General features: G+C 42.3%; 1 protein-coding gene across 2 annotated transcripts; it reads right to left on the bottom strand.

The window, feature by feature from the left end:
• Window positions 1-1470: 1470 nt before the first annotated feature.
• On the bottom strand, window positions 1471-6606 carry LOC143416933 (P2Y purinoceptor 14-like). 2 transcript variants are annotated; one of them, XM_076882603.1, is made up of 4 exons: window positions 6485-6606; window positions 3017-3125; window positions 2655-2914; window positions 1471-2353 (listed from the first exon to the last, which is right to left on the bottom strand). In XM_076882603.1, exons 2-4 carry the CDS (start codon window positions 3101-3103, stop codon window positions 1687-1689), a joined length of 1014 nt encoding a protein of 337 aa, XP_076738718.1. In that variant the 5' UTR covers window positions 3104-3125; window positions 6485-6606; the 3' UTR covers window positions 1471-1686. The 2 variants fall into 2 exon arrangements, with proteins under 2 accessions (XP_076738718.1, XP_076738717.1); XM_076882602.1 differs by lacking the exon at window positions 6485-6606 and adding an exon at window positions 6322-6426.
• Window positions 6607-26794: the final 20188 nt, after the last annotated feature.

Genomic DNA, 26794 nt, shown 5'->3' with positions numbered 1-26794 from the left:
GCCACTTGGGTTGGCTGGAAGACTGTTTACTTAGCCTAGCAGGGCGAAGGACACTGTCTCAGCTGAACTCTGGACACGCACACACATACATATACACTGATATGCACACACTCATCCCCCCTCCCTTTCCAAACGCCTTCGATGCTTGTTCCCTCCTGGGAACACGAGGCGGGTCTGAGCCCAGGCTGGAATGGCTGCTGTGTTTGCTTCGGATTACTCCTCACCCCCCACCCGACCCTGTGGCTTGTCACGTGTTCCATAATGTTGTGCTGTGGACATTTATGTGCTTTTTGTGCAGAGGAGTTTTTTTGTTTCCTGTGCTCATGCTGTCCTCCCAGGAGCCCAGCATGAGTAGAGGTCACTTTTTTTCCTCTTTTACTTTCCCATTGTAGTGTATATTTCAGTGTTTTTTTTTCTGTAACACTACCGATCTTCGACCTGTATCCCCATGTGATGTCTGTGTTGTGTGTGTAAGATCGGGGGAGCGGGGGGGGGGGGGGGGTGTCCTATTTCACTGCAGGGCAACCTGCACATAGCAAATGAAGCCTTGATTGATTGATTGATTGATTGATTGATTGATCGATTGAAGAAGTGGAAAAGAGGGCTTTGCTATCCTACCCTGGAACACCACAAAGCCATTGGTTCAGATATGTGGATGACACCTGGGTGAAAATCAAATCTCAGGACATCCTACATTTCACAGATCACATTAACTCAGTGGACCAATACATCAAATTCACCAGGGAGGATATGGAGACTGCAGGTTAGCCTTCTTAGACTGTGAGATTACCAAATCCAAAGCATTAGCTAAAATGCCTTGAGATAACTTCTGTTATGAATTAGAGCTACCGTATATGACCCTATAGATGCATATAGGTCCTTTTGACTAAAACGGTGTGGAACAACTGATTCATGAGTCAAAAAAGAAGTCAGTACAACAATGCTATTTATAAAGTATATTTGAATCATGATGTGACTGAATGTGCTCACGAATATAAATCATGATGATGTGCACATGCCAACCTCAAAACATTGTCGCTTTATTCAGTGTATTTCCTACAATACACATCAAAATGAAATGAAACATTTCTGGAAAACAGCCAAGTAGAAAAAAAATCTGAGATTTCTTTTTTTTTAAGCAACACCAATTATCTACTGCGCCTCTACTACCTGAGGAGACTGCGGAGCGCACACATTCCCAGATCTCTGATGTTGAACTTCTACAACTGTGCCATCAGCAGCGTTCTGACGTATGGATTTCTAGTATGGTTCCCCAGCTGCACCAAGGCCGATCAGCAAGCACTCCAGCGGGTGGTGAAAGAAGCTGGCAGAATTATTGGAACAAGTCTGCCAGAGATCAGTAATATCTTCCCCACTCGCTGTCTGAGGAGGGTGCACAGTATCCTGTGGGACCAACATCACCCTGTCATTGTTCTTGACAATGACAATAAATAGATACTACTACTATGCTTTAATTTTTGTTATGAATAAAATAATAAAAAAAAATATTGCAGAAAGGTAAAAAGTTCTTCATGATATGTTTAAATAAGCTTAGCAGAAACTATATTATTTGTAAAGATTTGTGGTGGATAATCATGATTGCACAGAACTCACGTGACAAAAAAAGAGAAAGAAAAAACACACACACACACAAAACAAGGCTGTACATAAAATATGGAAGTTTTCCTACAGTTCATTGGTTTGAGACGTTGCTGTTGATGTAACGATGCCAAACTGCTCCTTGCTGCTCTCACTCCCCTCACTCACTTGTTGAATGTTGGCTCTCCTGGACAACTTTCTCACCCTGGCCCGAAAAGCCTTACAGAGGTAAAAGTAAACAACAGGGTCCAGGCAGATGTTGAAAACTGAGACCATGGTGGACACCTCCTTCAGGTAGTACAACACTGGACCTACTGTGCAGTTTCCCGACAGAAAAGTAAAGGGAAGTCGAACCAGGTGATAGGGGACAAAGCAAACACAGAAGATGCTGACAAGCAGCAACATGTTCCTGCGAGACTTCAAGAGCTTCTCAGAGGAGGCCAGCTGCCTCTGCTGTGCCTGCAACACACTGCGGGAGGTGCTGTAGTAGAAGAAGACCAGGGATATGAAGACTAAGAGGAAGATGATGGCAGACAGAACCTGGATGATTTTAAAGAACAACTTGACTGATTCACTAAAGAGGGGATCACAGCGGCTGGAGTTAGAGGTCAGAGATTCCTGAGTCATCAAATACAGATTGCTGTAAGAAATTGCTGTAGCCAGAAGAAAAACCCAGGTGACCGCAGAGATGATGTGGGCAGTTCGTACTGTCTGCAGGACGCGAGTTCCTGAAGGATTGACGATCTTCAGATACCTGAAGAGAGAAGCAAAAGCAGGCAATAGACAAATTCACTAATCAGCCACAGTGCTGCCAAAATCATTAAGTTAAAAAATGCATTCATGCTTTAATTAGGACTGCAGGATTTAAATGGTAAATGGTAAATGGCCTGTATTTATATAGCGCTTTACTAGTCCCTAAGGACCCCAAAGCGCTTTACATATCCAGTCATCCACCCATTCACACACACATTCACACACTGGTGATGGCAAGCTACATTTACTGATGTAACACCCAGTGTTGTACTTAACAACACTGTAAAGGTTTTTTTTTTTACCTGTTGGCAGCGATGTACCCCATAAATATGATGCTGGCATACATGTTGAGGAAAAAGGCAGAAGCTCCAAAGCTGCAGTAGAGACTCGGGATTATTCCAGAGCTTCTGGCATAGTAAGTGATGCGGAGTGGCAGACAGAGGCAGAATAGGAAGTCAGCAGCTGTCAGGTTCTTCAGGAAGACTTTCAAGCTGCTGGACGCCTGCTTTCGACCTCGACTACAGTAGAACTTCATGATGAAGCCATTGAGAGGTAAACCTACCTAAAGAAACACAGAAAGGATGGAGAGAACAGACTTTGGTACATGCACTGGGAACCTCAAACCAATTTCTGACAGAGCACAATTTGATGATTTGAAACTTACCAGGAAGACCAAACTGTGGACCAGTATAAAGAAAGGTTTGGCTGAAATATCCTTAACCTCACAGGTCTCATTGGAAGGTGAAGTCATGGTATTTTGGTCAGTGATGTTTCTGGAGCGGAAACAAAAATCCACCTCACATATACATCATTTTGCAACAAATTATGTATAATTGCTATTTTAATCTTTGAAATTATCTTCATGGTGTCTTTGTTTGATGTAGTAACTCAAAGTGAAACCATCAATCCATCCATTTGCTTATCCTTTTCAGGGTCGCGGGGGCGCTGGAGCCTATCCCAGCTGTCATAGGGCGAGAGGCAGGGTACACCCTGGACAGGTCACCAGTCTGTCACAGGGCCAACACACAGGGACAGACAACCATTCACACTCACATTCACTCCCACATTCACACCTATGGGCAACTTGGATTAATCAATTAACCTATCCCCACAAGCTGCATGTCTTTGGACAGTGGGAGGAAGCCAGAGTACCGGAGGGAACCCACACGAACACGGGGAGAACATGCAAACTACACACAGAAAGACCCTGGCCTGATGGTAGAATTGAACTCAGGACCTTCGTGCTGTGCGGCAACAGTGCTAACCACCGTGCCACCATGTGATGATGGTCAAACTAAGTAAGTTCACCCTAAGGTCAGATGGTGCAATGTTCAGAAAAACTGTGAAAAAATCCCAAGAGATATATGTCAGACTCCACAGGCCACTGTGAACATGATAAATGTTAAAGTTCGTGACAAACAATCTAAAGAAGACCGAACAACTATGGTTTGTTTGAAAGTGCCCGCCAGGAGAAAGCCTCTTCTCCTTATAAAGAATATGGCAACATGGCTTAGGCTTGGGAAGTTACTTCTAAACAAACCACAAGACTTCTGTACAGAGCAGCCAGAAGTGCAGATATTTGGCAGCACCATGTTTGGCATTCCCAGCATTTCAGCAAAAGGTATCATTAACTATTAGAACAGTGGTGGAGGAGTGATGATTAGGGTTTGATTTGCAGCCACGGGACCTGGGCACCTTAAAGTCACAGAGTCGACCATAAACTCCTCTGCATACCAAAGTATTATAGTCAAATATAGTATTATAGGAGTCAAATGTGAGACCGTCAATAGGACAAAGATCCTAAGCACAGCAGCAAATCAACATCAGAATGATTGAGAGACGGCAAACCTCAAAGAAGCATGAAAAGAAAGCCAATAGAGCTCCACAACAATGTGAGAGTCTGACAAAGCCATGCAGAAAACCATTACTTCACATTTAGTATTATTTTAGTATTAGTATTTATTTATTTATTGTCATTGTCAAGAACAATGAAATTGCGTTTGGGGCTTCCATACAACCCCAAAAGTGATTCATTACTGCTAAAAGTGATTCTAAAAGCTACTGAATCATACAGCCTGGTTCTTCTGAGTTAAAAGGAAGTCCTGTTAAAAGGGAGTTTTTCCTTCCAACTGTCGCCAAAGTGCTTACGCAAAGGGGGCACACGATTATTGGTGGTTTCTCTGTATAATTGTACCTGAAGATATAAAGCTAAGGAAACTGTTTTTGTGATTTGTTGCTTTAAATATGACTAAAATTGGATGAAACAACAGATGTGTGGTATATTAGGAAGATGGCCACTACTGACCATGTGCCTAGTGAATGTCTCAGGCAGCAGAAACTCAAGAAAGAAGAGGAGCAAGAAGAAAAATCGCCGTGGAAAGACAGGCGTTTGCATGGCATGTACTGCCAGCAGACAAAAGACATGACTCACACTGAGAAATCTTACTAATGGCTGGAGAAAGCTGGGCTGAAAGAAAGCACGTGCCAGCTCAGGAATGAGCCTTAAGCACAAGATCGATAGAGACTGAGGTCTACTACAACAAGGAAGGCCAAGGTGGTGAACTCTCTCTACTCTCACGGTCAATGTAGAATCAGTGGTTAATCTAACCTCAGTCTTTAGACTGTGGTATGAAGCCAGAGTAACCAGAGAAACAAACACCAGGAAACTGGACAAAAAAAGGCCCCAGATTTGATTCAAACCCAGGACCATCTTGCAGCGAGATGACAGTGATAATTACTGCATGGCATCCTTCTTCCCTCTATTTAACATTGAAACAATCTCATCTTTAACCGTTATCTCTCATGATTTGCCAGACTTACTACTTGAACTTTGACCTGAATTTCTACATCTCATCTCCTTGCAGAGTTGTGTTTTCACCCATGCTCTGAATAGGTTATTTAATTGCTGAGTAACATCATGTGGTATCAGTTACAATGCACACGACTAATTTGTGAGTTTCCTGTGTACGTGCATTGACTTCCATAAAGACAAACAAATTAGGCTGCATAGATTAAAAATAATCCTACCGTAAATATGAGAAAAGCTGTGCAGAGTTAACTAGAAATGGCCTCAGACTTATTCTAAAGATAGGTCTGAGTCCAGATCTGGATCATGGTTAACTATTGGTAGTTTTGGCCCAGGCCTTAGTCAAATTTAGAATCATGAGATCAGATTGGTCTCTTGAACACGGATGTTAGTTGTGGGTGCTGATCATTGACTGTTTTTGCTCCACATGTTAAAGATAATCATTTTTCAGTTTTTTTGTTTTTTTAATCAGCAGAAGTACAAATAAATGTGAGTCTGAGAAACCAGCGGGACTCACCTGTATTTGATGTATCCCTCTGCAGTTTTCTGTCAGCACGAAACGCTACTTCAGTCAATATGTCTTCGTGGTTTAATGGTATCATTGTAAATCAGAAAACACACAGTAACTGCAGCTCTACCCTGATCTCTGACGTGTTTCCTGTTTGAAACCACTGAAATTGCTGCACAGAAAGCTGACACTTCATTTATGATTAGTTGTGATAAACAGGCCATATACAATGCTGGGAATCATTCTGTGCCTCCTTTGTAATGTCTTTTTAATTTTTTTAAATATATTTTCACGCTTAAGTGTTTCGCATCATCAACACAATTTTAATATTTGACACAGATAACTCGAATAGATATAAAACGCAGTTTTTAAATGATGATTTAAAACAAAGTACTGTTTATACACTTATCATCAGTATGTGTATCACAGTGCAACACAAAGTCACATCAAGGGTATCAGTCTCTCCAAGTAAGTTGTGAATTCATTTCACCTGCTTTGGTGAAGATGAAAGTGACAACAACTACACTAGAGACGAAACAACAGGTCAATCTTCAAAATAAATAGTTTAGCAGGTGATAGTCAGAGACTATAACTACAGATTTTTCTCTAGTTAAGTTTTTTGCTGGTGGCCTTAACTGGTAGATTAGGACAGTACCTTTAGGCTATTGAGGTTTTGTGTTCTCGCCGCAGATGAATTCAGTGAAACCAGTGTCATAGATCCCATTTAAAAAAGTGTTTCCCCGCCCTGGTTCCCAAAGCCACACACCTAGTAGCCAATTCACAGATAAAGGTGAAGTGTATTGCTACTGCGAACGTACCAAAACTGAACCAAAACCCCAGGGTGAACCAAGTTCAAAATAACAAACAAAAAATCTATTCCAAAAAAGTGCTACCTGAACAATAAGCAGAGCTATTTTCCAATACTATATATAAATGTGTGTCAGAACACACGCACAAGAAAAAACACTATGAATTTGGCGGTGGAAGACGGGCCTGCTGCTGCTTGATGCTGCCAGAGTTTCTGAGGTGGCTAAGTTGGCAGTGGGGTCCAATCAGCAGATGCCATGTTCAAGCCAACCCCAAACAGCCCACTTAATCAGAAAAAGGACTCTTAAAGGTACAGAACACACATGTAAACTACAGTCCAGACATATGGATTTAGTGGTCATAATTCATATTTATAGGATTTATGACCGAAATACTGCCAGGGCCATTACACCAGGGCTTCTGCTGAGCTCAAAGGTCAATACGAGGCTGAACTCAATACAAACACACTGCCACACACACAGAGTGGCCACTTTGCAGATTTCTCAGGTTTGCCAAAATGTATTATTTTACTGACACCTATAATAACATTGCAGGCCTTCCTCATTCCCCTCATCAGTTGGAAAATTGAAAACCAAGTAATATTGGCTAGCTATCACACAGTTAAAATAAATACAACCTCCATCCCCACTGTCAGATAATGGTGATGGTGATGATAATGGCACTGAGCACTACAGAAGTAAGGTTTATATCTTTTGTTTCTGCGGAGTCTCGTGTCTCTCCACTTCACTCACTGGGTGCTGTAATGTATGCATTAAGGCGTGTTGTATCACTTCCTGTTGCTTTTCTGTTGCAACTCACAGTGCTGTCGTCTGCACTTCCACCATGTTCTGCCCAAACAGGGAACAGTTCAAAGGTCAAGCCCATAATATTCTAAGAATGTGACAACATCGCACACTCTGAATGTAAGGCGTGAACCAGCAGACAAATCAGCAAACCAACCCGGAAATACTGTTCACAAAAAAACAAAGATAAAATCAGTGAACACTACACATTTAAAGGCTAACTCCAAAAATTATCATCTGTTTAACTCTGTGTGTAAAGTTGGATTTTAAAAATACATGTTAAAACTTTAATTTTTTAAAACATGTTTAGTACCATCTAGTGCCAGTACAGAATGTGAGGTCACCAGGCTGGTTGGTTGTGGCTAACAGACTTACACTAGTTTATGTTAGGCAACTAATTATATCATGTGCAAAGGAAAGACTGATATGCAATAGACAAACAATAAGAACCACTGAAACAGACAGTTAAAGTAGACACCTTATTCTTGATTTCTTGATTAACATAAAGCTCATTGTTGCACTCAGGGACAGAACAAAAACCAACCTCTCAGACTCATTTTTAGTTTCAGCGTCCTTGTTTTCTAGTGAGTTATTGGTTCTGTCATTAGTTACATTACTTTATGTTAGCGAAGTCTATATGCCCCAACCAACCAACCTGGTGACGTCACACTATACTGGCTAAAGATGGTACTCTAAAATCTTATATTTCTGAAAACCAGCTTTACAGACAGAGTAAAACCTATGACACTTTATGAGAGCAGGCCTCAATGGTGGTAAATGGTGTAAATTAGCCTTGGGGTTTTTTCTCTATTTTTGTTGGGCCTTTGCCCTGGAATACAAAGCCCTTTCAAGCTTATGATTTGGCACTATAGAAATAATACTGAACTGAATTTAAAAAATAAATAAAAGTAATTTAAAACATCCATCCATCCATCCATCCATTCGCTTCTGCTTCTGCTTTTCAGGGTCGCGGGGGGCGCTGGAGCTTATCCCAGATGTCATAGGGCGAGAGGCGGGGTACACCCTGGACAGGTCGCCAGCCTGTCGAAGGGCTAACACATAGAGACATAGACAACCATTCGCGCTCACATTCACACACAGATTCACACCTATGGGCAATTTAGATTAATCAATTAACCTATCCCCACTAACTGCTAGTCAAAATTTACAACAGTGCATATTGGACTGTGCATACTGGACTTCCTGACCAACCGCCCCCAACATGTCCGGCTGGATAACCGCTGCTCATCTACCATCACAATGAACACCGGTGTACCACAAGGCTGTGTGATGAGCCCTTTCCTCTACTCCCTCTTCACCCACGACTGCAGACCTGCTGATGGTTCCAACACCATCATTAAGTTTGCAGATGACACCACGGTGATTGGCCTCATCAGTGACAATTATGAGGCCGCCTACAAGGAGGAGGTGGATCGTCTGGCTGAGTGGTGCGACAGAAACAACCTGCTGCTTAACACCGAGAAGACCAAGGAGCTCATCGTGGACTACAGGAGGAATGCTGACCCACATCCACTCATCCACATTAAGGGGACGGCTGTGGAGCGTGTGAGCAGCTTCAAGTTCCTGGGAGTCCACATCTCCGAGGATCTCACCTGGACGACCAACTGCTCCAAGCTGGTCAAGAAGGCTCACCAGCGCCTCTTCTTCTTGAGGACTCTGAGGAAGAACCACCTGTCCTCAGACATCCTGGTGAACTTCTATCGCTGCACCATCGAGAGCATCCTGACCAACTGTATAACAGTCTGGTACGGGAACTGCTCTGCCTCGGACCGGAAGGCGTTGCAGAGGGTCGTGAAAACTGCCCAGCGCATCGCCGGAGCACCACTTCCTGCCATAAAGGACATCTACAGGAAGCGGTGTCTGAAAAGGGCTGGGAAAATCATCAAAGACCCCAGTCACCCATCACATGGACTATTCACCCTCCTGCCCTCTGGGAGGTGCTACAGGAGCCTCCGGACTAAGACCACCAGGTACCGGAACAGCTTCTTCCCCACAGCTGTCAGACTCCTGAACTCTGCCTCCTGACATCTGACCCACGTTAACACATGGACTGGACATACACACCCACAATGGACAACTGTACCCTCAAACACACAATAATAACATGGAGTGAACCACCACTCACAACCACTGGCACTTTATATAGCCTCTGTAGGAATTATATCTCACTTATCTTAACTGCACTACTGTATAGCTCTGTGTAAATAATCATTCTGTACATACGATAATTTTTAATCCTACAACTGTTTATAACTTGCATAGTTCACATTTCTGTATAACTGTACTTCATACAACTCGTATGTTAGACTCGTATATTTCTAAATTCCTTTGGAAAGATAAACCCCCACATATCAGCTTAAAAACATTACAAAAGACCAAGGATAAAGGACGATTAGATCTGCCTAACTTTAATCACTATTTTTTAGCCAACAGGCTTCAGTTCATCTCCAGATGGTTTAAACACACCCTCTTAGATGAACCTTGGATAGATGTAGAACAGTCACTATGTAATAACATAGAAATTTCAGACCTACCATTTATCAGCTCAAACATCAAATGACATGAATATTTTAAAAGCATCAATAGCAGCTCTTCTCTGACAGCATGGTGGGAGTTTCTAAAAATGACATGCACACGTACACCTATCTGGAACAATCCGGACATATTACAAAACAATAATATGATAAACTTTCCAGATTGGAGTTGCAAAGGAATTAAATACTTGGAACATATATTGGAAGGAACAGACTTTATTTTGTTTGACAGACTAGTTACACAATACGGGATCAACAAGAAACGATTTTTGGAATATCAACAAATTAAATCCATAGTAAAAAAAGAAATTAAATCCCAGTGAAGCTGAATTACAAACACCACCAAGTGTGGTACAATTTTTTAGTCTAAAACCCCCCAAATTATTGTCTAAAATATACAGAACACTTTCTAAAATGGATGAATCAATATCCCTTCCTATTGCAAAATGGGAAGCAGATTTATCGATCAGCTTAGACCCAAACCTTTGGTCTCAGATATACTTAAAAACCTTTCAGTGGATCAGAAATCCCAGTTTGCAATTAATACAATGCAAAATATTACACAGAGTGCACTATACTGGTCATAGGATGTCCAAGATGGGCTATACGCCTTCCAACAACTGCTCACACTGCACAGCAAATACACCGGACAATTACATCCACGCTCTTTGGTTCCGTCCACCAGTTCAAAAGTTTTGGCGTGAGATATGTGAAGACTTATCAAAGTGTCTGAAATTTAACAGTCCTCTGGCCTCTGTGCCTGAAGCTCGGTCCTCTCTGGCACAGCTGGCTGCCGGCAGAGCCCGCGGGCACGCCACTGCAACCCCCTCTGGCCTCTGCTCCGTAGCTGCGGGGTGACCTCTTCCCAGGAGGGTGGCACGGTTCCCCCCCTTTTGGTGGTCCTCTTCGGGTCCTCGTACTCTGGGGCACCTGGATATCTGGGGCCTGGATCTCCTCCATACCTGCTTCATACCCTGGTGGACGGGGCTATAGCTCGCCGCACTCCCTAGCAGATCATTACATGGAGAAACCTTTGGAATACAAGGATGCTGATCCACACAGGTATGCACACAGGTGTACACACGGGTATTCACAGACGCGGACTACAGATTTCTTGGCTGCTGCCTCAAAGCACATTGTGCGCTGTCTATCTTGCGTGCTGCACAATATCGTTTAGTATTTAGTATCAACTGTTATCTACTGCTAGCTACTTTATTGTGATAGTGCTGTTTTTATTATGTTGATGTTCTTTTTTGTTTGCTTTCTCTTCTGTTTTTTTTTCTCCATACAGGTGATCCAGGTGTTTTGTTTGTTTTTCTTTCTTTCCTCCCCCCTTTCTCACCGTCTCTACTTCCCTCTGGTTTTCTTTCTCTCCCTCTCTTTCTTTCATTCTTTCTCTCTGTCCCATCCCCCAGTCATGTCTGTCCCGTTTGTAAAATAAATACATAATTATAATAAAGGTCAATCAAATGGACCAATATGACAAGGCCATGATGATCCACTTGGTAAAATAAATCCACTTCGCATCTTTCTTGGCCTTAAGACAACAATTCTGATGGCTAAAGATCCAAACGGGACACAAAAAAAATGATTTGGCATGTTCTTAACAGCGTTTGACTTCGTTTTTTGCATTTACTTGCGGACAGAGATATTTTTTCAATACTGCACATGTGGACAGGATGAAAACACCCATGTATGTGTGGACTTTGCCATAATCTATTCTAGTTAAAACAGCCATTGTACTAATAGCCATAAGATAGAAATATAAACATCAATGCTGTCTGTGTAGGTGTCTGTTTTAATTTTGAAAAATGTTGAACTTTTCCTCACAGCTCACTGGTTTGACTCGTTGCTGTTGATTGGAGGATGCTAAGCTGTTGCTCAGTGTTTTCATTCTCCTTCTTTGATTGTTGAATATTGACATGTGCTCTCAGCGATGCTGTCTTCTGGCTCAACTGGGCACGAAAAGCCTTACAGAGAAAAAAGTAAACAACAGGATCCACGCAGATGTTGAAAACTGACACTAAGGTAGCCACCTCCTTTAAGTAGTATAACACCTGACCAACAAAGCCCTTGCTGCATAGAAAAGTAAAAGGAAGGCGAACCAGGTGATGGGGAACAAAACAAATACAGAAGATGCTGACCAGCACCAACATGTTCCTGCGAGACTTCAGGAGCTTCTCGCAGCCAGAGGAGGCCAGCTGCCTCTGCTGTACCAGCAACACCCTGCGGGAGATGCTGTAGTAGAAGAAGACCAGGGATATGAAGACCAACAGGAAGATGCTAATGCAGCCAGCATGGAGTGTTTTGTGGAGCACACTGCCGAATTCACTAAAGAAGGCACTGCAGCAACCAGGACCTGCAGATACATGTGGCTGAGTGATCAAAAGCAGGATGTTGTAGATAACTGTGGGAGCCAGCAGAATCAACCAGGTGATTAGGGAAATCTTGCGGGCTGCTTGTATTGTTTGGAGGAAGTGAGTCCTATAAGGATGGACAATCTTCAGATACCTGAGGAAAGAAGAGAAAGGAAGCAGTACTTCACTAAGCAGTAATAGTTCTGCTAAATCTACAAAAGTCATTGAGACTAAAAGACACCACCATTCTCTATTCAGGAGTGCAGGATTTGTAGTCGACCCATTAATATAGTTTTGAAATTGACATCAACTGCATTCGGAAATCCTTACCTGTTAACAGCGATGTACCCCATGAATATGATGCTGGCGTACATGTTAAGGAAGATGGCAGAAGCTCCAAAGGTGCAGTAGAGTCTCTGAATGGGAACAGAATTCCTGGCATAGTGGACGATACGGAGCGGTAGAAAGAGGCAGAGCAGGAAGTCAGCAGCTGTCAGGTTCTTCAGGTAGACCATTAAGCTACTAGATGCTTGCTGTTGAAAGTATAACTTCATGATGAAGCAATTGAGAAGTAAACCCACCTAAGCAGGACATAGACAATGGAAGAAACATTACCTTGGTACATGCACTGTGATCCTTAAACCCATTTCTAACAGAGCATATTCTGAAGATTTGAAACTTACCAGAAAGACCATGCTGTAGACCAGTATAAAGAAAGTGCTGACTGACGTATCGATCATAACACAGGTCTGGTTTGAAGTGATGTTGTTTGAGTCGGCCATGTTTCTGAAGGTAAAAAAAAATACAAATTCAAAGTTAGCTTTATTGTCAAAGACCATATTTACAGTCATACACAGGAATTTGAAATTGCAATGCTCCCATGGCCCTCGGTGTACAGTAAAACAATAGATAGATAAAAAGATTAAGATTAAATAGGAGTCTTAAATACACCATCTTCATTAAAATACTTCATAATTTCTTAGTTTGTTTTGTTAAATCAGAGTTAAACCAATGTTATTAAATTCTGATAAGTGCTAAAATCCACCATATTTGTCTTTTTAAACAGCACTTTCCCTTCTGGTGGAGTTTACTGACAGTTTACCTAAATTCAATTCAATGCACAACAGTTATATTTGTTTTTTACATGATGAACAAGCCTTAAAGACAAAATTAACGCAAATGCAAATACTGTATAGGAAATTGCTAGTGACATCATCTGTTATGCAAACTCTATTTGTGGAAAGAAAACAACATCAATCAAATGTAATTAAACATCTCAATAGTGGCAGCAGTCTTTTAATACAATTTGGTCAACCACTGCCTCCAGTGCTGTTGACCAACAGGGTGCTTGGTGGAAACTGTGGGGCAAAGACAAAGGAAAAGCAGGGAGGACATATGTTAGGAGGCAGCAGGAGAGAAGGAAAGGCAGGAGTGAGGAGGTGAGAGTACAGACATTAAATATGGGGGCATTACTACAGAGAGCTGGCTGCTATGATGGAGAGAAAAGGTTGATTTACACACATGGTTTTTATCGAGATTTGTGTATAAATGGTGTCGGCCAGCATCCTTTGAACAGGTGAGACTAAAGTGTAAATGTGTGCCCATAATCTACAGCAGCACAGTTAGTAAAAAACAAACAAATATCAGCACTAACATCTCGTACCCATTACCAAGTACAATCATTTCTCTATAGTAATGCAAGACTCATATAATCCTACAGAAATGCTTGCTTCAAATTATTGCTGCTAGAAGTGGTTCTGTCAGCTATTAAATCACAGGGTGTGCTGGCTGTAAACCCACTCTGTCTATTAATCACAATTTCAGTCTTCTTCTTTAGACTCCAGTACTACTGTGAGAAACCTTAGAGTCACTTACGACCAGCAAAAGTCTTTTCATTTGAACAAATATGTAGGACCGCCTTTTTTCATCCAATGAGAGTTGAGCACTTGCTACTTACAAAAAAACTTTCACACTGGGTTAAATCTCCATTCTTTACATTGAAAAGTGAGAAAACCTTGGAGATTTTACAAGGAAGTGTAAACACAAGTTACATCAAAATATTTATGTTGATGGTCAAAAAATAAATAAAGAGAATAGTGGATGTTGAGTATTTCTGTGTTATCCCAGATCCAAGTAATTCAGAAAGCAAGTCAAAAAAGTTCTTAAATTAAACCACAGCAGTCGCTCTTTGCTTTTGTGATCTCCATGGGAAATACCAAATATTCACTTTTCAGCTATCTTTAATGAACAACCCTGAAGTTGTTGATAGTACTGCACCTGCACTGTTAAAAGCAAAGCTTAAAGCTTTACTACTCAGATAACCTCACACTGTCACAGCAGAAAAATGAAGTGGGATTATTGAATATCTAGCACTGGCTATAATGATGTGCCAATCACAGTTTGTCCATTATTAACCACGTGTTTGAGCATAACGTTTTTCATCAGTGCAGCTGGCACGAAGACACCCAGGATGTAGACAGATTAGCCTTTTGAACAGTAGAAAAGACAGCTAAGTATTTTTGTTCCCTATGTAATGACTGATTCCAAATCTTCTTATTTATTTAGTTTTCTATTAGTAGAAATACAGCAGATTTGAGAATGAGAAACAAACAGGACTCTCCTCGGGTTAGAGGTCGTCTGTAAGCAGGAAAAGTTACTTTGGTTGTTCTCGGATGTAATAATGTCACTACAGATAAGAAAACACGTGGTTGCTGCACTTCTTCTTTGAACTCTGACTTATTTCCTGTTTGCTGTGACTGAAAGGGGTACACAGAAAATGCAGACCCATCATGTGATTAAAGCTGCTATAAATAGTTTGCAATCACGCTGCTAAAAAACAAGCGATCATCACATTCAATCACAAAGTTGCCACAGGCCGCTTTTATCTCTTTATCTTTGCTGACTGATATTTCACTGTTTTCACTTTTTGCTAGTGTCCGTATCACTACAGCTTTCATGAGGCAGTACCTGCAGCTGATACAGGTTGTGTTTTCTTCATAGACACAAGCACACTCTCTTACAGTGTCTGTGGTGAAAAGGTTGGTTAACTAAATGCACATGCAGTATTTGTAAGAAAAGAGCTCTTATTTGAATGATATGACTGAATATAATGGTGCGGTAAAGATTTTTCATCATTGTACTTGGCTTAGTCAGTAACGGATTTATAAACGTATAATCAGATAAGCTTTTTGAATTTGACGGAAGTTAGCTGAGTATTTTTGTTTCCTAAATTGGGAGTAATTTAAAAATGGTCTTATTCATTCATGCCTTTATCAGTAGAAGTAAAAAATAAATGTGAGGGTGAGAAACTAACGGGACTCACCTCTGTTTCTGCAGCTTTCTGTGTGGACGAATAGTTGCTTTGGTTCTTCTAAGAAGGAATGGTGTCAGTGTAAATCAGGAAACACAACTGCTAGACATCTTGCTACACTACACTTGTTTCCTGTTTGTTACCACTGACTTATTGTTCTTTGGTTTTAGTGTCCTTATCACTACATCTAGCAGAAGACAGTACCTGCAGCCAATGTACGTTGCATGTTCTCTTCACAAATAAGACCAGAAAAACCAGTGTCACGGATCCTGAGTGTTCATTAACAATACAAGTTTATGTTAAACTACGCCAGTCTCCGCCACAGGTCACAGTGTCACTCCGGACACTTTTGGGTTGGTCTCCCATGCTTATTATTCACTCCTTTGCCATTTGAAGTTTGGACATTCCTTCTTTCAAATCAAATCACTGTTATTGTCACATTGTGTGCAAGCTTCACAAGCCAAACGTGGTGTGCAAAATACAAGAACCATAAGAATAAGTGACAGTGATGTGTCTGTGAAGTGTTCAGCAGTCTGATGGCCTGATGGAAAAAGCTGTCTCTCAGTCTGCTGGTTCAGGACCGGATACTGCAGAACCTCTGCCTGACAAAAGTAGTCTGAACAGTTTGTGACTGGAGTCCTTGATGATCCTCCCCGCTATCCTCAGGCACCGCTTCCTGTAGATTTCCTGGAAGGAAGCTCTCCTCCAGTGATCCTTTCAGCGCACCACTCTCTGGAGAGTTTTGCGGTTGTAGGCGGTGCTGTTGCCGTACCAAGTAGTGATGCAGTAGTGTTCTTCTTTCTGGAAGAATTGCTGTCTTTTCAACTTTTCTCTTCATCTTTATTTATGAAATCAAACATCTGTAGTTATGACAGTAGAGAAAAAATTAAAATTGAAAAATAGAGAAATTGAATTTTTCTTATAATCAAAAGAATTAAGACATTATCTATGTTTTCATTTGTATTATGTCATGTAACAGTTCCTGGTGAAAAGTTCATCTTGATAGGTGTAAATGTTAATATATTTTTTCAGACATCAAAATTCAGATATCATGCTTTTGTATAAATTTGATCACAGGCTAGTTCAGTTTATTCATGTTAAATAAGATGTTGTGCTAATAGCTGAAAGCTAGCAACAGAAACCCTCATGTTGTTTGTGTGGGAGTGTGATAGTGTTCATTTCAGCCCCTTATTGATCAGTGAGCTCTGCAGAAACTGGAAATGTGGGCATTTTATAAAATGTTAAAGTTTTATATACCGTTAACTAGTTTGAGCTGCCCCTTGTCCTCATAGAGAAAATCCCCAGCCTCCATTGGGTCCAAAAAGCATTACAAAGGAAAAGCTAAACAAAAAGGCCAGATAGACATTGGAAACTACCACCATAGTGGTCAGACTTCAAAATCTTCTTAGAGCCATAGGAGGCCAGCAGCCTCTGCTGTGACAGTAACACTCCGTGGGAGTTCCTGTAGTAGAAGAAGACGGACGATATGAAGAACGACAGGGAGATGATGGTGTAACTGGTGTAGAGTGATTTGTGGTAAATAGAGAAGTTCATGGTTTGATCAGCAGCAAATTAAAGCTGTCTTAATATTACCTTGAGCTGCCACATGAAAACATTAAAGGTTTTATACCTGTTGGAAGTGATGTACTCCATTAAGAGAAGCATGCATGCATAATGAGGGACAGGGCAGAAGCACCAAAGCTGCAGCAGAGCTTTGGAAAAATAAATGACTTGCTGACATAGTGGGTGATGCAGAGAAGTGCAGCTGTCAGGTTCTTCAGATAGACCTTTTAGTTGCTGGATGCTGCTGAGCTCGACAAAAGTAAAGTTTCATAATGAAGCTGTTCAGGGGTAAACATTAAGAGGACACAAAGCAGGATAAGCAAAGGAAATTAATAATTAGGATGTCTTGTAAATGCCTTCTAAGTGAGGTGGTTCAGGCCTTTACAAAAGAGAGGAGGCGCCCAGACAGAACTCTGAAATGATGAGGAAATTATATGTCTTATGCAAAGTGTGTAGGACGTCAGATGGAATAACGTAGCAGCTAAATCTGGTGTAAGGCATGTTTTCTCTGACACTGACAAAGTATAGATCTAAAATCTAAAAACTAAAATGTATAACAGGGTCTAAAAAGCTAGATCCTCATATTCTACTGCCTCGTGTTGGAGCCAGTTTTACACATTCCCGTGTACAAAGCCCTTTATGGTTATCGGCCCAGTAAAAATACTTTGCCTTCATTTTCATTGTTTACTATATTGTTCGCTCATTCTGTACTCCTGTTTCCTTTACTCCCCCCCCCCTTGTTGGGAACAACAAGCCAGAAAATGTCTTCCTCTTTGTTTCACAGTTGGTTTGAGGTTAATCTGCTGAAAATCAGCCTCGTGTTTGATCAATAAATGAATAAGTACCAAGTGGAAGTTTTCTACCATTCAGCACTAATTTGTCATGACATGAATGAAATCTTGTGATTTAAAGACTTCAGGGTGATTCTCTTTGGACAACATGTGGTGAACGTGCAGGGATAAAATGGTTAGAAAACCTGGGGCGGAATGAGGCTCGGGGGGGTTGTTCATTTAAAATGGTTGACTGCTCTCCAGCTGTGCCTCTAAAGCGACAGAGCACCTAAACACCAGTGAGTGTTTTGTGGTTTCTTCTCTTATTAGCAGCTCATCTTCCTGTATAAATGCTTGGGGGGGGGGGGGGGGGGGGGGGGGGGGGGTGCTGAAAAGCAGCAGACATGGTAGCAGACTTACAGGAGGCTGCTCTCTCGTCTGTCTAACGTTCTGTTCGAGACCCAAATGTGCGGTTTATATTTTCACTTTGACAGCGTAAACAGCAGCTGTTCAGTGGTGCGGTAAAAGAAGAAGACAATACTGTGTGTTACAACAGGAAACAGAACAGGAAGTGATGTACACCGTGTACATGAGTGAGATCCAAGTGACAAGACATATAAGGAGAAAAGATGTCTTTAAAAAACTGACAAAATACGTCTGAAGTGAGAATGAAAAGTTCTTCTGTCAGCTGACGTTCACTAGCGATCGATGTATTTATTTTAACAAAGTTAGTTAATGATCCCTCTTTCCAACAAAAATCTACATTACTAAATTAAACCTCCACCACCACCAAACAAAGCGAAAACAAACAAACAAGGAAACAAAAAAGAGGAAGAAGAAGAATATAAACAGAGCAAACCTGGACAGGATAAAACTATCATCCTTTGCTCGATACAAGTGAGTTTGCAAATGTTAAACAGCTCCTTGTGTGCAATCCATCTTCTTCTTTCCTTCCTTCCTTCCTTCCTTCCTCCCTTCCTTCCTGTCTTCCTTCCTTCCTCCTGTCCTTCCTTCCAAAATATTTTTGTTCATTCGTTCATTGTTTTCTTACTTGGTGCATTCAGTTTCCTCTTTCTCGTCCCATATCACTCCATAGAATTGCACAAAAACCCACACAAGTTAACTTCCTCTAACATAAAATTGCACATAGCTGAGCTACAGTGAAGTCTGCACTCCCACAGAGTGTGGTTTGCCTCTCACACACACACACACACACACACACACACACACACACACACACACACACACACACACACATCACAAATAAACCCACGTAGTGTGCGTGTGGGGGCTGATTGCCTCAGATACTGCCCTGTGTGCCACAGTTTGTAACTGAATCTGACGCGTCTGCTTACCGTGGATCATATTGAAGGATCCCACACAAACTGAATAAGCTTCTAGAAAACACTCTGAAGCTTTCGTGATCTTAGTGAGGAGGAGGCGGGTGCTGTTGGTCAGAGGTGTGTGACAGTTTTGGATGTTCCTAATTCTGAGTCGTAGTTTGTGTCTGTGAGATCTGGTTTTACATTTTGGTTGTTCTAATGACGACCGTCAGTTCTGTAATCTACTGTTTTAATTAGTGTGAGTGGAAATTTTAGCTCTCGGTACTTTGCCTTCTACTCCCTCTGCCTCGTATCACTTCCTGTTCCACCGTCACTGTCACGTCATCGTTGAATCTTCTTGTGTCTGTATTTAGTATTTGCATTTTCTCATTTTCTTTCTTTCCTCAGAGTATAAATAGTCCCACGTCTCGCTTCGTTTCCTATGATTCTCAATGTAATGTTGGAGTCTTATCTTGAAGACTTTCTCAACCAACCAATAAACAGCTTGCTCTCTTTTGACATCATCATTATTTGTGTCCTGAATGTAATAACGGATTCAAAATAACAACAATAATATTAATAACATATCCAGACATCATCATTGATGCTAAAAGGACACTTTAAGTTGGTTATAAACTTCAAACACCAACCCAGGGTTTACTAAAAGAGTGCGTTCACGTATCTGATCAATAACAAACATGGATAGGCTAACAGCAGCAGAGCGACGGATCTCACAAAGGAAGATAAAACTATAATATTAGAAGAACATGTTGAGTTTACAGGAGGCTAAAGTAGAATAAATACAGTAAAGTTGTTTTTATATTTCTGACTGATACCCATGAGATAAACTTTGAAGCCCTTTTCTGTCTGCGCTGATCGTCCAGGAATGATGACGCTTCAAACAACACAAAGCTGTAACTGTACCTGCTTTAGAAGGCGGCTGAGTGTGGATGGTTCTAGTGAACACACTGACCACTGTGCGATTAAAATGACACTGAATTAAAATGAAACAGCCACAAAGCCCAAACGAGGTCACTTGCACTGCATGGTTTTGAACTGCTTGGAGAGATTTTTTCAAACAGAATAAAACGTTTTCTCTTTTATTAATGATCCAGCGCTACAGCAAATATTAGACTCAAGCTGTTCACGCTCAGTCTCTCCTGCTCTGCTTCAGTGAAAGGAATATTTGGTGTCATCTGTTTGTGAGCTAAAAGAAAAGGTTATTCAGAAAATAAACCCCTCCCCTTTCACGTCTCCCTGAGTGTGTGATGTGTGCTTCAGTACTTCCCCCTCAGCATTCACAAAGAAAAGCTGCTGATGCAAACTGTTAATAAGATTGATGAGTTTTAACACGTCATTTCACTTCACAGATGCACCGGAAGATGCTTGGATGATCACGTTTTCCAAGTCCTCTGTTTTGGATGAACACACTGCTCGAGCCTCAGTCTGACCAATGATATGTCTGTGTTGTCTGTGCAAACATTTTGTCACCGCTGTTTGCAGTGAAGACACACAGGAAGCAGAGGAAAGCCTGCAGGTTAGCAGTGTCGTCACTGTGTTGTCTGATCTACAGTGATGCGGCAGGGGATCGCTTCAGAGGCATACATCGAAGACAGGTGAGTCCTGCTGGTTCTTAATCTTAACTTAACATTTAACTTTTACTTCTGCTGATTTCATGCTGTACTCTCAAAAAAGGGGAGCCTTCAGCAGTTCCTAACATTGGACACCACACTTCTGCTGTATTACAAATTAATAAAATGTATTTGCAGTGTACTATATATACTGAGCACAAAAGCTTTAAGGTACTTGATCTCAAGGTGCTTTATATTAAAACATACCCACAATGTTAAGAAAAAAACAGCCATCTGCTTGTGTACAGCTGAGAGAAAGCATGCCTTGTAACAGATTTAGCTTCTGGCTAATTTCCATCTGCTGCTGCACATCAACTATATTATAGAATAATAATCAAATATGGATACAAAGCCTAAAAACACCAGAGGTGAACCTACTGCTACAGTCCAAGCCACCAAGTTCATTGGCTGAACATTCTTGGTGATAAACTGCCTGCAAATATAAATGAACACAATATTTCAGCCTGTGTTCTTGCAGACACAGTGCAAACACAGCCAGTGCAAAATAGGAGCGAGAGGTTTTTTTTTGGTTTTTTTTAGGTTTTCATGTTTAAAAAGATCACAAAACAAGAATCCAGAAATCAAAATGTGAAAAAAACCAAGAGGAAGAGGAGCAAAGAGAATAATCAGGAGACTCACAAGAGGAGCAGACATGTGTGATTCACTCACTGATTGGAAGACGTGGGTTTCTAACTAAAAAGAAAGATGTTCAAAATCAAAGTATGGAAATGAAATTGTAAAAAAATAAAACAAAACAAAAATATCTAAAACATACACCAAAAAATTAAGCTTCAAACTGTTTTTGTGGTTGACCAAAGACCAAATCCCAACAATAGTTGGCTCAGGGCGTTTATCTTCACACAGCGCAGAGCTGCAGACATTATAAATAAGTTTATTCAGAGAATCAATAAAAGGCTTTAGTTACACAGCTGGAGACACTTAAATGATTCATCTCTTTACATCACCTTCAGTCTGACACAGAATTTTGTTTTTACATCAGCACCTCTATCACGTCCTACCCAAAGTTAATCATCCTAAATTTTTACCGAGTAAATATGACTTATGTTATACATTTGAGCTACATGAGCCTTTAGATGCAGATTTGCTCCCACTGAGACACTCCAGCAGAGCTCTGTCACATCGCTGATTCATGAGTCAGTACAACAGTTCTGAATGTACATCTCTTCATTTAATCATTAGCAACTACTAATTTCTGGCTCTCTTCCACAGCACGTCTTTTCTCCTGTCTTCAGTTTGCCTTACAATATAAAGCCCCTGAGGTGACTGTTGTGATTAGTGCTTTATAAATAAAACTGAAATAAAGTACATTTGAATTTGATTGTCTTCAATCAAATTTCATTTATGGAAAACATGATGAAGCTGTTTTTTTAAACTTACTGGTTTATTCAATAATTTATTGTTGGTTTGAATGAGAAAAGTTATATTTTCCTTTTGTGTGACATCAGCAGGAGAGTGTCTCACAAACTGAGAAGGTAACTGTTACGAACTTGTATGTCCATGTGTTTGTTTGTGCAGGTGTTGTGTTTTTTTCTATGTTAATTTAGCTGTGCCAGGGCCCTGTTCCGATTGGTGCGTGGATATACTGCCCCGGCGTGATTGGATCCAGCTGGAGGACCCGCCCATTAAAAGGAGGCTGGAGTGCTACAGCGGGAGAGGTCCTCGCATTTCTCCTCATCACCCAGCAGTAGTCCAGTGGTAGCCTCTGGCTGCATTATACGTGCGAAAATTGTGGAAGTGGAGTGGGTAGGGGTGAGCTGCCGTTTATTTTGATCACCCGTTTTCCCCTGTTTTTGAGTTGGTTAAGGAGGTCAGACTCTGTCTTTATTTTGACTTTATTTTGGTGAGGTCAGGGGTGCGGGATTTGTGTAGGTTTGTTTTGTTTATTGTTTTGGCCTTGGCTCACCCTGAAGTGTTGACACTCCCGTTTTGGTTCTCTTTATTCACCTTGTAAATAAATCACTTCACGTCTAACGGATTTGTTGCGTGTGACTGCTTGGGTCTTGGGGAGGGAAGCGAGTGCCTCGCTCATGTTATGGCCTGGCCCTAGACGGGTCGTAACATGAATTGGGGGCTCGTCCTCTGCCTTTTTCTGTGGATTTTTGCGTGTGTTTGGTCTGTTGGCGGTTTTCTTGGGTGTGGGGGTGGTAGGTGTGTGGAATTATGGAGTTTTCTTTGGATGATTTTGTTACTTCGCCTTCGTGGGATAGAATTGTGAAGTGCAGGAAGGCGGATTTGCTTATCATTGCTAGTTGTTATGATGTTCAAGTGTCCTATGGTGCCCGCAAAGCGGTGGTTAGGGACGCTTTGTGTGCAGAGTTGGTGGAGCGAGGCGTTCTTCCTGCCCCGCAGGCAGCTGTAGAGCAGCCTGATGGCGGGGGTGTGAAGGTGGCTCCGGAGGCTGAGCCGGGGTCGGATGCCAAAGGGCCTGTTAACGTGCTACCAGCCGAGGCGGACTCTGATGCGGCTGAGGCGGGCTCTGACACAGCCGAGGCGGACCTTGATGCTGCTGGGGCGAAGCCTGAAGCAGCTGAGTCTGGTACGGCCGGGGAACCCCTGGCGGGGCGGTCTACGGAAGATCTCCGTTTGACCCTCCGTATTAGGGAGGTGGAAGCCCGTGCTAAAGAGCTTGAGGTACAAGCAATGCACCTCCGTGTCAGAGCTTTGGAGCTGGAGCGAAAGCCCTCCACATCTGCCTCTAGTCATCCTAGTACGTCCACCGCGGTCCCGACAGGTTTTGACATCACCAAACACGTTAAACTGGTTCCCCCGTTTCGTGAGGCCGAAGTGGATTCCTATTTTAACGCTTTCGAGCGTATAGCGGCCGCGTTAAGTTGGCCGAAGGAATTTTGGCCGCTGCTGTTACAATGCAAATTGGTTGGCAAAGCCCAGGAGGTGTGTACCAGTTTATCGATTGAAGATAGCCTGGATTATGACGTCATGAAGAAGACTGTGTTGCAGGCATATGAGCTTGTCCCAGAAGCCTACCGTCAAAAATTTAGGAAGTGTGAAAAAACCGCCAATCAGACATTTGTGGAGTTTGCCCGTGAGAAAAGTCGCCTGTTTGAACGATGGTTGCAGGCCAGTAAAGCACAGGATTTCGAGGGGCTGAAAGAGCTTCTTTTGTTAGAGGAATTCAAAAAATGTTTGCCGGACCAAGTAGTTATTTATCTGAATGAGCAAAAGGTGACCTCACTTGCTAAAGCGGCAGTGATGGCTGATGAGTTTACTCTCACCCACAAAACTATATTTTCAGCCGCTGTCTCACAGAATATTAGGGTGGGACAGGAAAGGAAGATAAAGTCACCAAAGATAGGACTGAAAGATAGACAGGAGGATGGTGTTAATCGCGACTGTTTTTATTGTCGCGGACCCGGACATCTAATCGCTGCCTGTCCTGCGCTCCGGAGGAAAGAGCAGCGCAAAGGCTCTAGAAATCCAGCGGGCGTAGGTCTCATCAAAGTTGTCCCTTTGCCTAAATCGCATTCCACTCTCACCCGTGATTTGCACCATGTGGATGCAGAAATAGAGCCACGTTTTAAACCGTTCATCACGAAAGGCTTTGTTTCTGTGACGGGAGAAGAGGGGGACAAAGTGCCTGTTACTATTCTTCGGGACACAGGTGCGCATCAGTCGTTTATGTTGGATAGTGTACTACCATTGTCAGATAAAACTGCTTGTGATTCGGATGTGTTGGTTTGGGGAATTAAGATGAGCGTTCTTCGGGCGCCGTTACACAAAGTCCATTTACATTCGCCCGTGAAAACGGGGCATGTCAAAGTTGCGGTGAGTTCCCAGTTGCCGATTAAAGGGGTTTCGTTTATTTTAGGAAATGACTTGGCTGGTGGGACAGTTTTCCCACCGCCTGAAGTGGTGGAAACGCCTATTTCTTCTGTCACCGAGGTTGCCGCCCCTTTGTTAAATGTGTTTCCTGTTTGTGCTATTACTCGTGCGCAGTCACGCAAATTTGATGACGTTATAGATGTTGCTGACACGTTTATGGCGACGCCAGACGAGAGAATATCTCCCAGCCGTGAGAGTGACAGAGCAAATCTTTGGTGACTTTATCTTCCTTTCCTGTCCCACCCTAATATTCTGTGAGACAGCGGCTGAAAATATAGTTTTGTGGGTGAGAGTAAACTCATCAGCCATCACTGCCGCTCCCTGTTTTCTATCTGCAGCTAAGAGTGCAGGAAGTGAATCACCCACTTCTTATTTTTTGCGAGATGGAGTTCTTATGAGGAGGTGGTCCTCTGACCGGTGTGGTTTGCCTGGTGCTACGCAGGTGGTGGTGCCGAAGCCACATCGAGGGCAGGTGCTTAGCTTAGCGCATGATGCCAGCATGGCTGGACATCTTGGGGTGAACAAAACATATCATCGGGTGTTGCGCAACTTCTTTTGGCCAGGGTTGAAAGCTGATGTGGTGGCATATTGCCGTACCTGTACCACATGTCAGATGGCGGGGAAACCTAACAGACCTATTCCACCTGCTCCGTTACATCCTATTCCAGTAATAGGTGAGCCGTTTGAAAAAGTAATATTGGATTGTGTGGGTCCCCTGCCAAAAACCAAATCCGGACACCAATACATACTTACAATAATGTGTTCAGCAACAAGGTACCCAGAGGCAATTCCACTACGCACGCTGAAAGCAAAACCGGTGCTAAAAGCACTACTTAAATTTTTCTCTACTTTCGGACTTCCAAAGGTTGTTCAAACAGACCAAGGAACGAATTTCACCTCAAAAATGTTTGCACAGGTTGTGGAGGAGTTGCACATAAAACATGTAAAATCCAGTCCATACCACCCGGAAAGTCAAGGTGCTCTGGAAAGATTCCATCAAACCCTCAAAGCTATGCTGCGCAAGTTCTGCGCGGGGTCGGATAGAGAATGGGATGAAGGTCTGCCGTTATTGTTGTTTGCAGTCAGAGAAGTCACTCAGGAATCCTTGGGATTCAGTCCGATGGATCTGGTGTTTGGACACGTGGTCCGCGGTCCCCTCCGCCTTCTGAAGGAGAAGTGGTTGTCAGAAACTTCTGAAACTCAGCATAATGTTCTGGATTATGTTAGCGGACTTCGGGAAAAGCTTCACCTTGCATGTCAGTTAGCTCGAGAGAATCTGTCACATACGCAAGCTAAAATGAAAACTCGCTATGATAAAAAAGCTGTTTGCAGAAGTTTTCAGCCGGGAGAGAATGTGTTGGTGTTGTTGCCTGTGGTAGGGTCCAGCTTATCAGCTCAGTTCGCTGGCCCATATGTGGTGGAACAAAAACTCAGTGACAACAATTATGTGATCCAGACCCCAGACCGCCGGAGAAAGTCTAGGGTTTGTCATATTAATCTGTTAAAATCGTTTCACTCGAGGAGTCCTTTGGGTGCGCCGTCTCCAGTGTGCGCCGCTAGTACTGTTTCTCCCTATGAACCCTCTGATGACGGGCTACTCCAGAAAAGTGAAGCGCTGGGTAGCGGCCGGTTGAAAAATTCGGAGATCTTAAATGATTTAGACACATATTTAGTCCACCTGTCTGAACCCGCTCGAGCTGACATCACTGAGCTGATAGAAAACAACTTATCACTTTTTTCTGATCACCCTCGTCAAACTGCGGTCCTGTGCCACGATATTGATGTGGAAGGACATAAACCGATTAAGCAACATGCTTACCGAGTGAACCCAGTGAAAAGGGCGATAATGCAGAAGGAAGTTGACTATCTCTTAGAACACGGTTTAGCCTTTCCGAGCGCCAGCGCATGGAGTTCGCCGTGTGTGCTAGTACCAAAATCCGACAACACTCCTCGGTTTTGTAATGATTACAGGAAGGTTAACGCTGTTACCAAACCTGATTCATTTCCTCTTCCTAGAATGGAGGATTGTATTGATAGAGTGGGATCGGCATCGTTTGTAACCAAACTTGATTTGTTAAAAGGTTACTGGCAAGTACCTTTAACTCCCCGAGCCTCTGAAATATCTGCTTTTGTTACACCGGACCATTTT

Source organism: Maylandia zebra, linkage group LG3 (genome assembly GCF_041146795.1).
Source record: "Maylandia zebra isolate NMK-2024a linkage group LG3, Mzebra_GT3a, whole genome shotgun sequence".
Lineage (NCBI taxonomy): Eukaryota > Metazoa > Chordata > Actinopteri > Cichliformes > Cichlidae > Maylandia > Maylandia zebra.
This window is presented reverse-complemented; position numbering and strand designations above follow the sequence as displayed.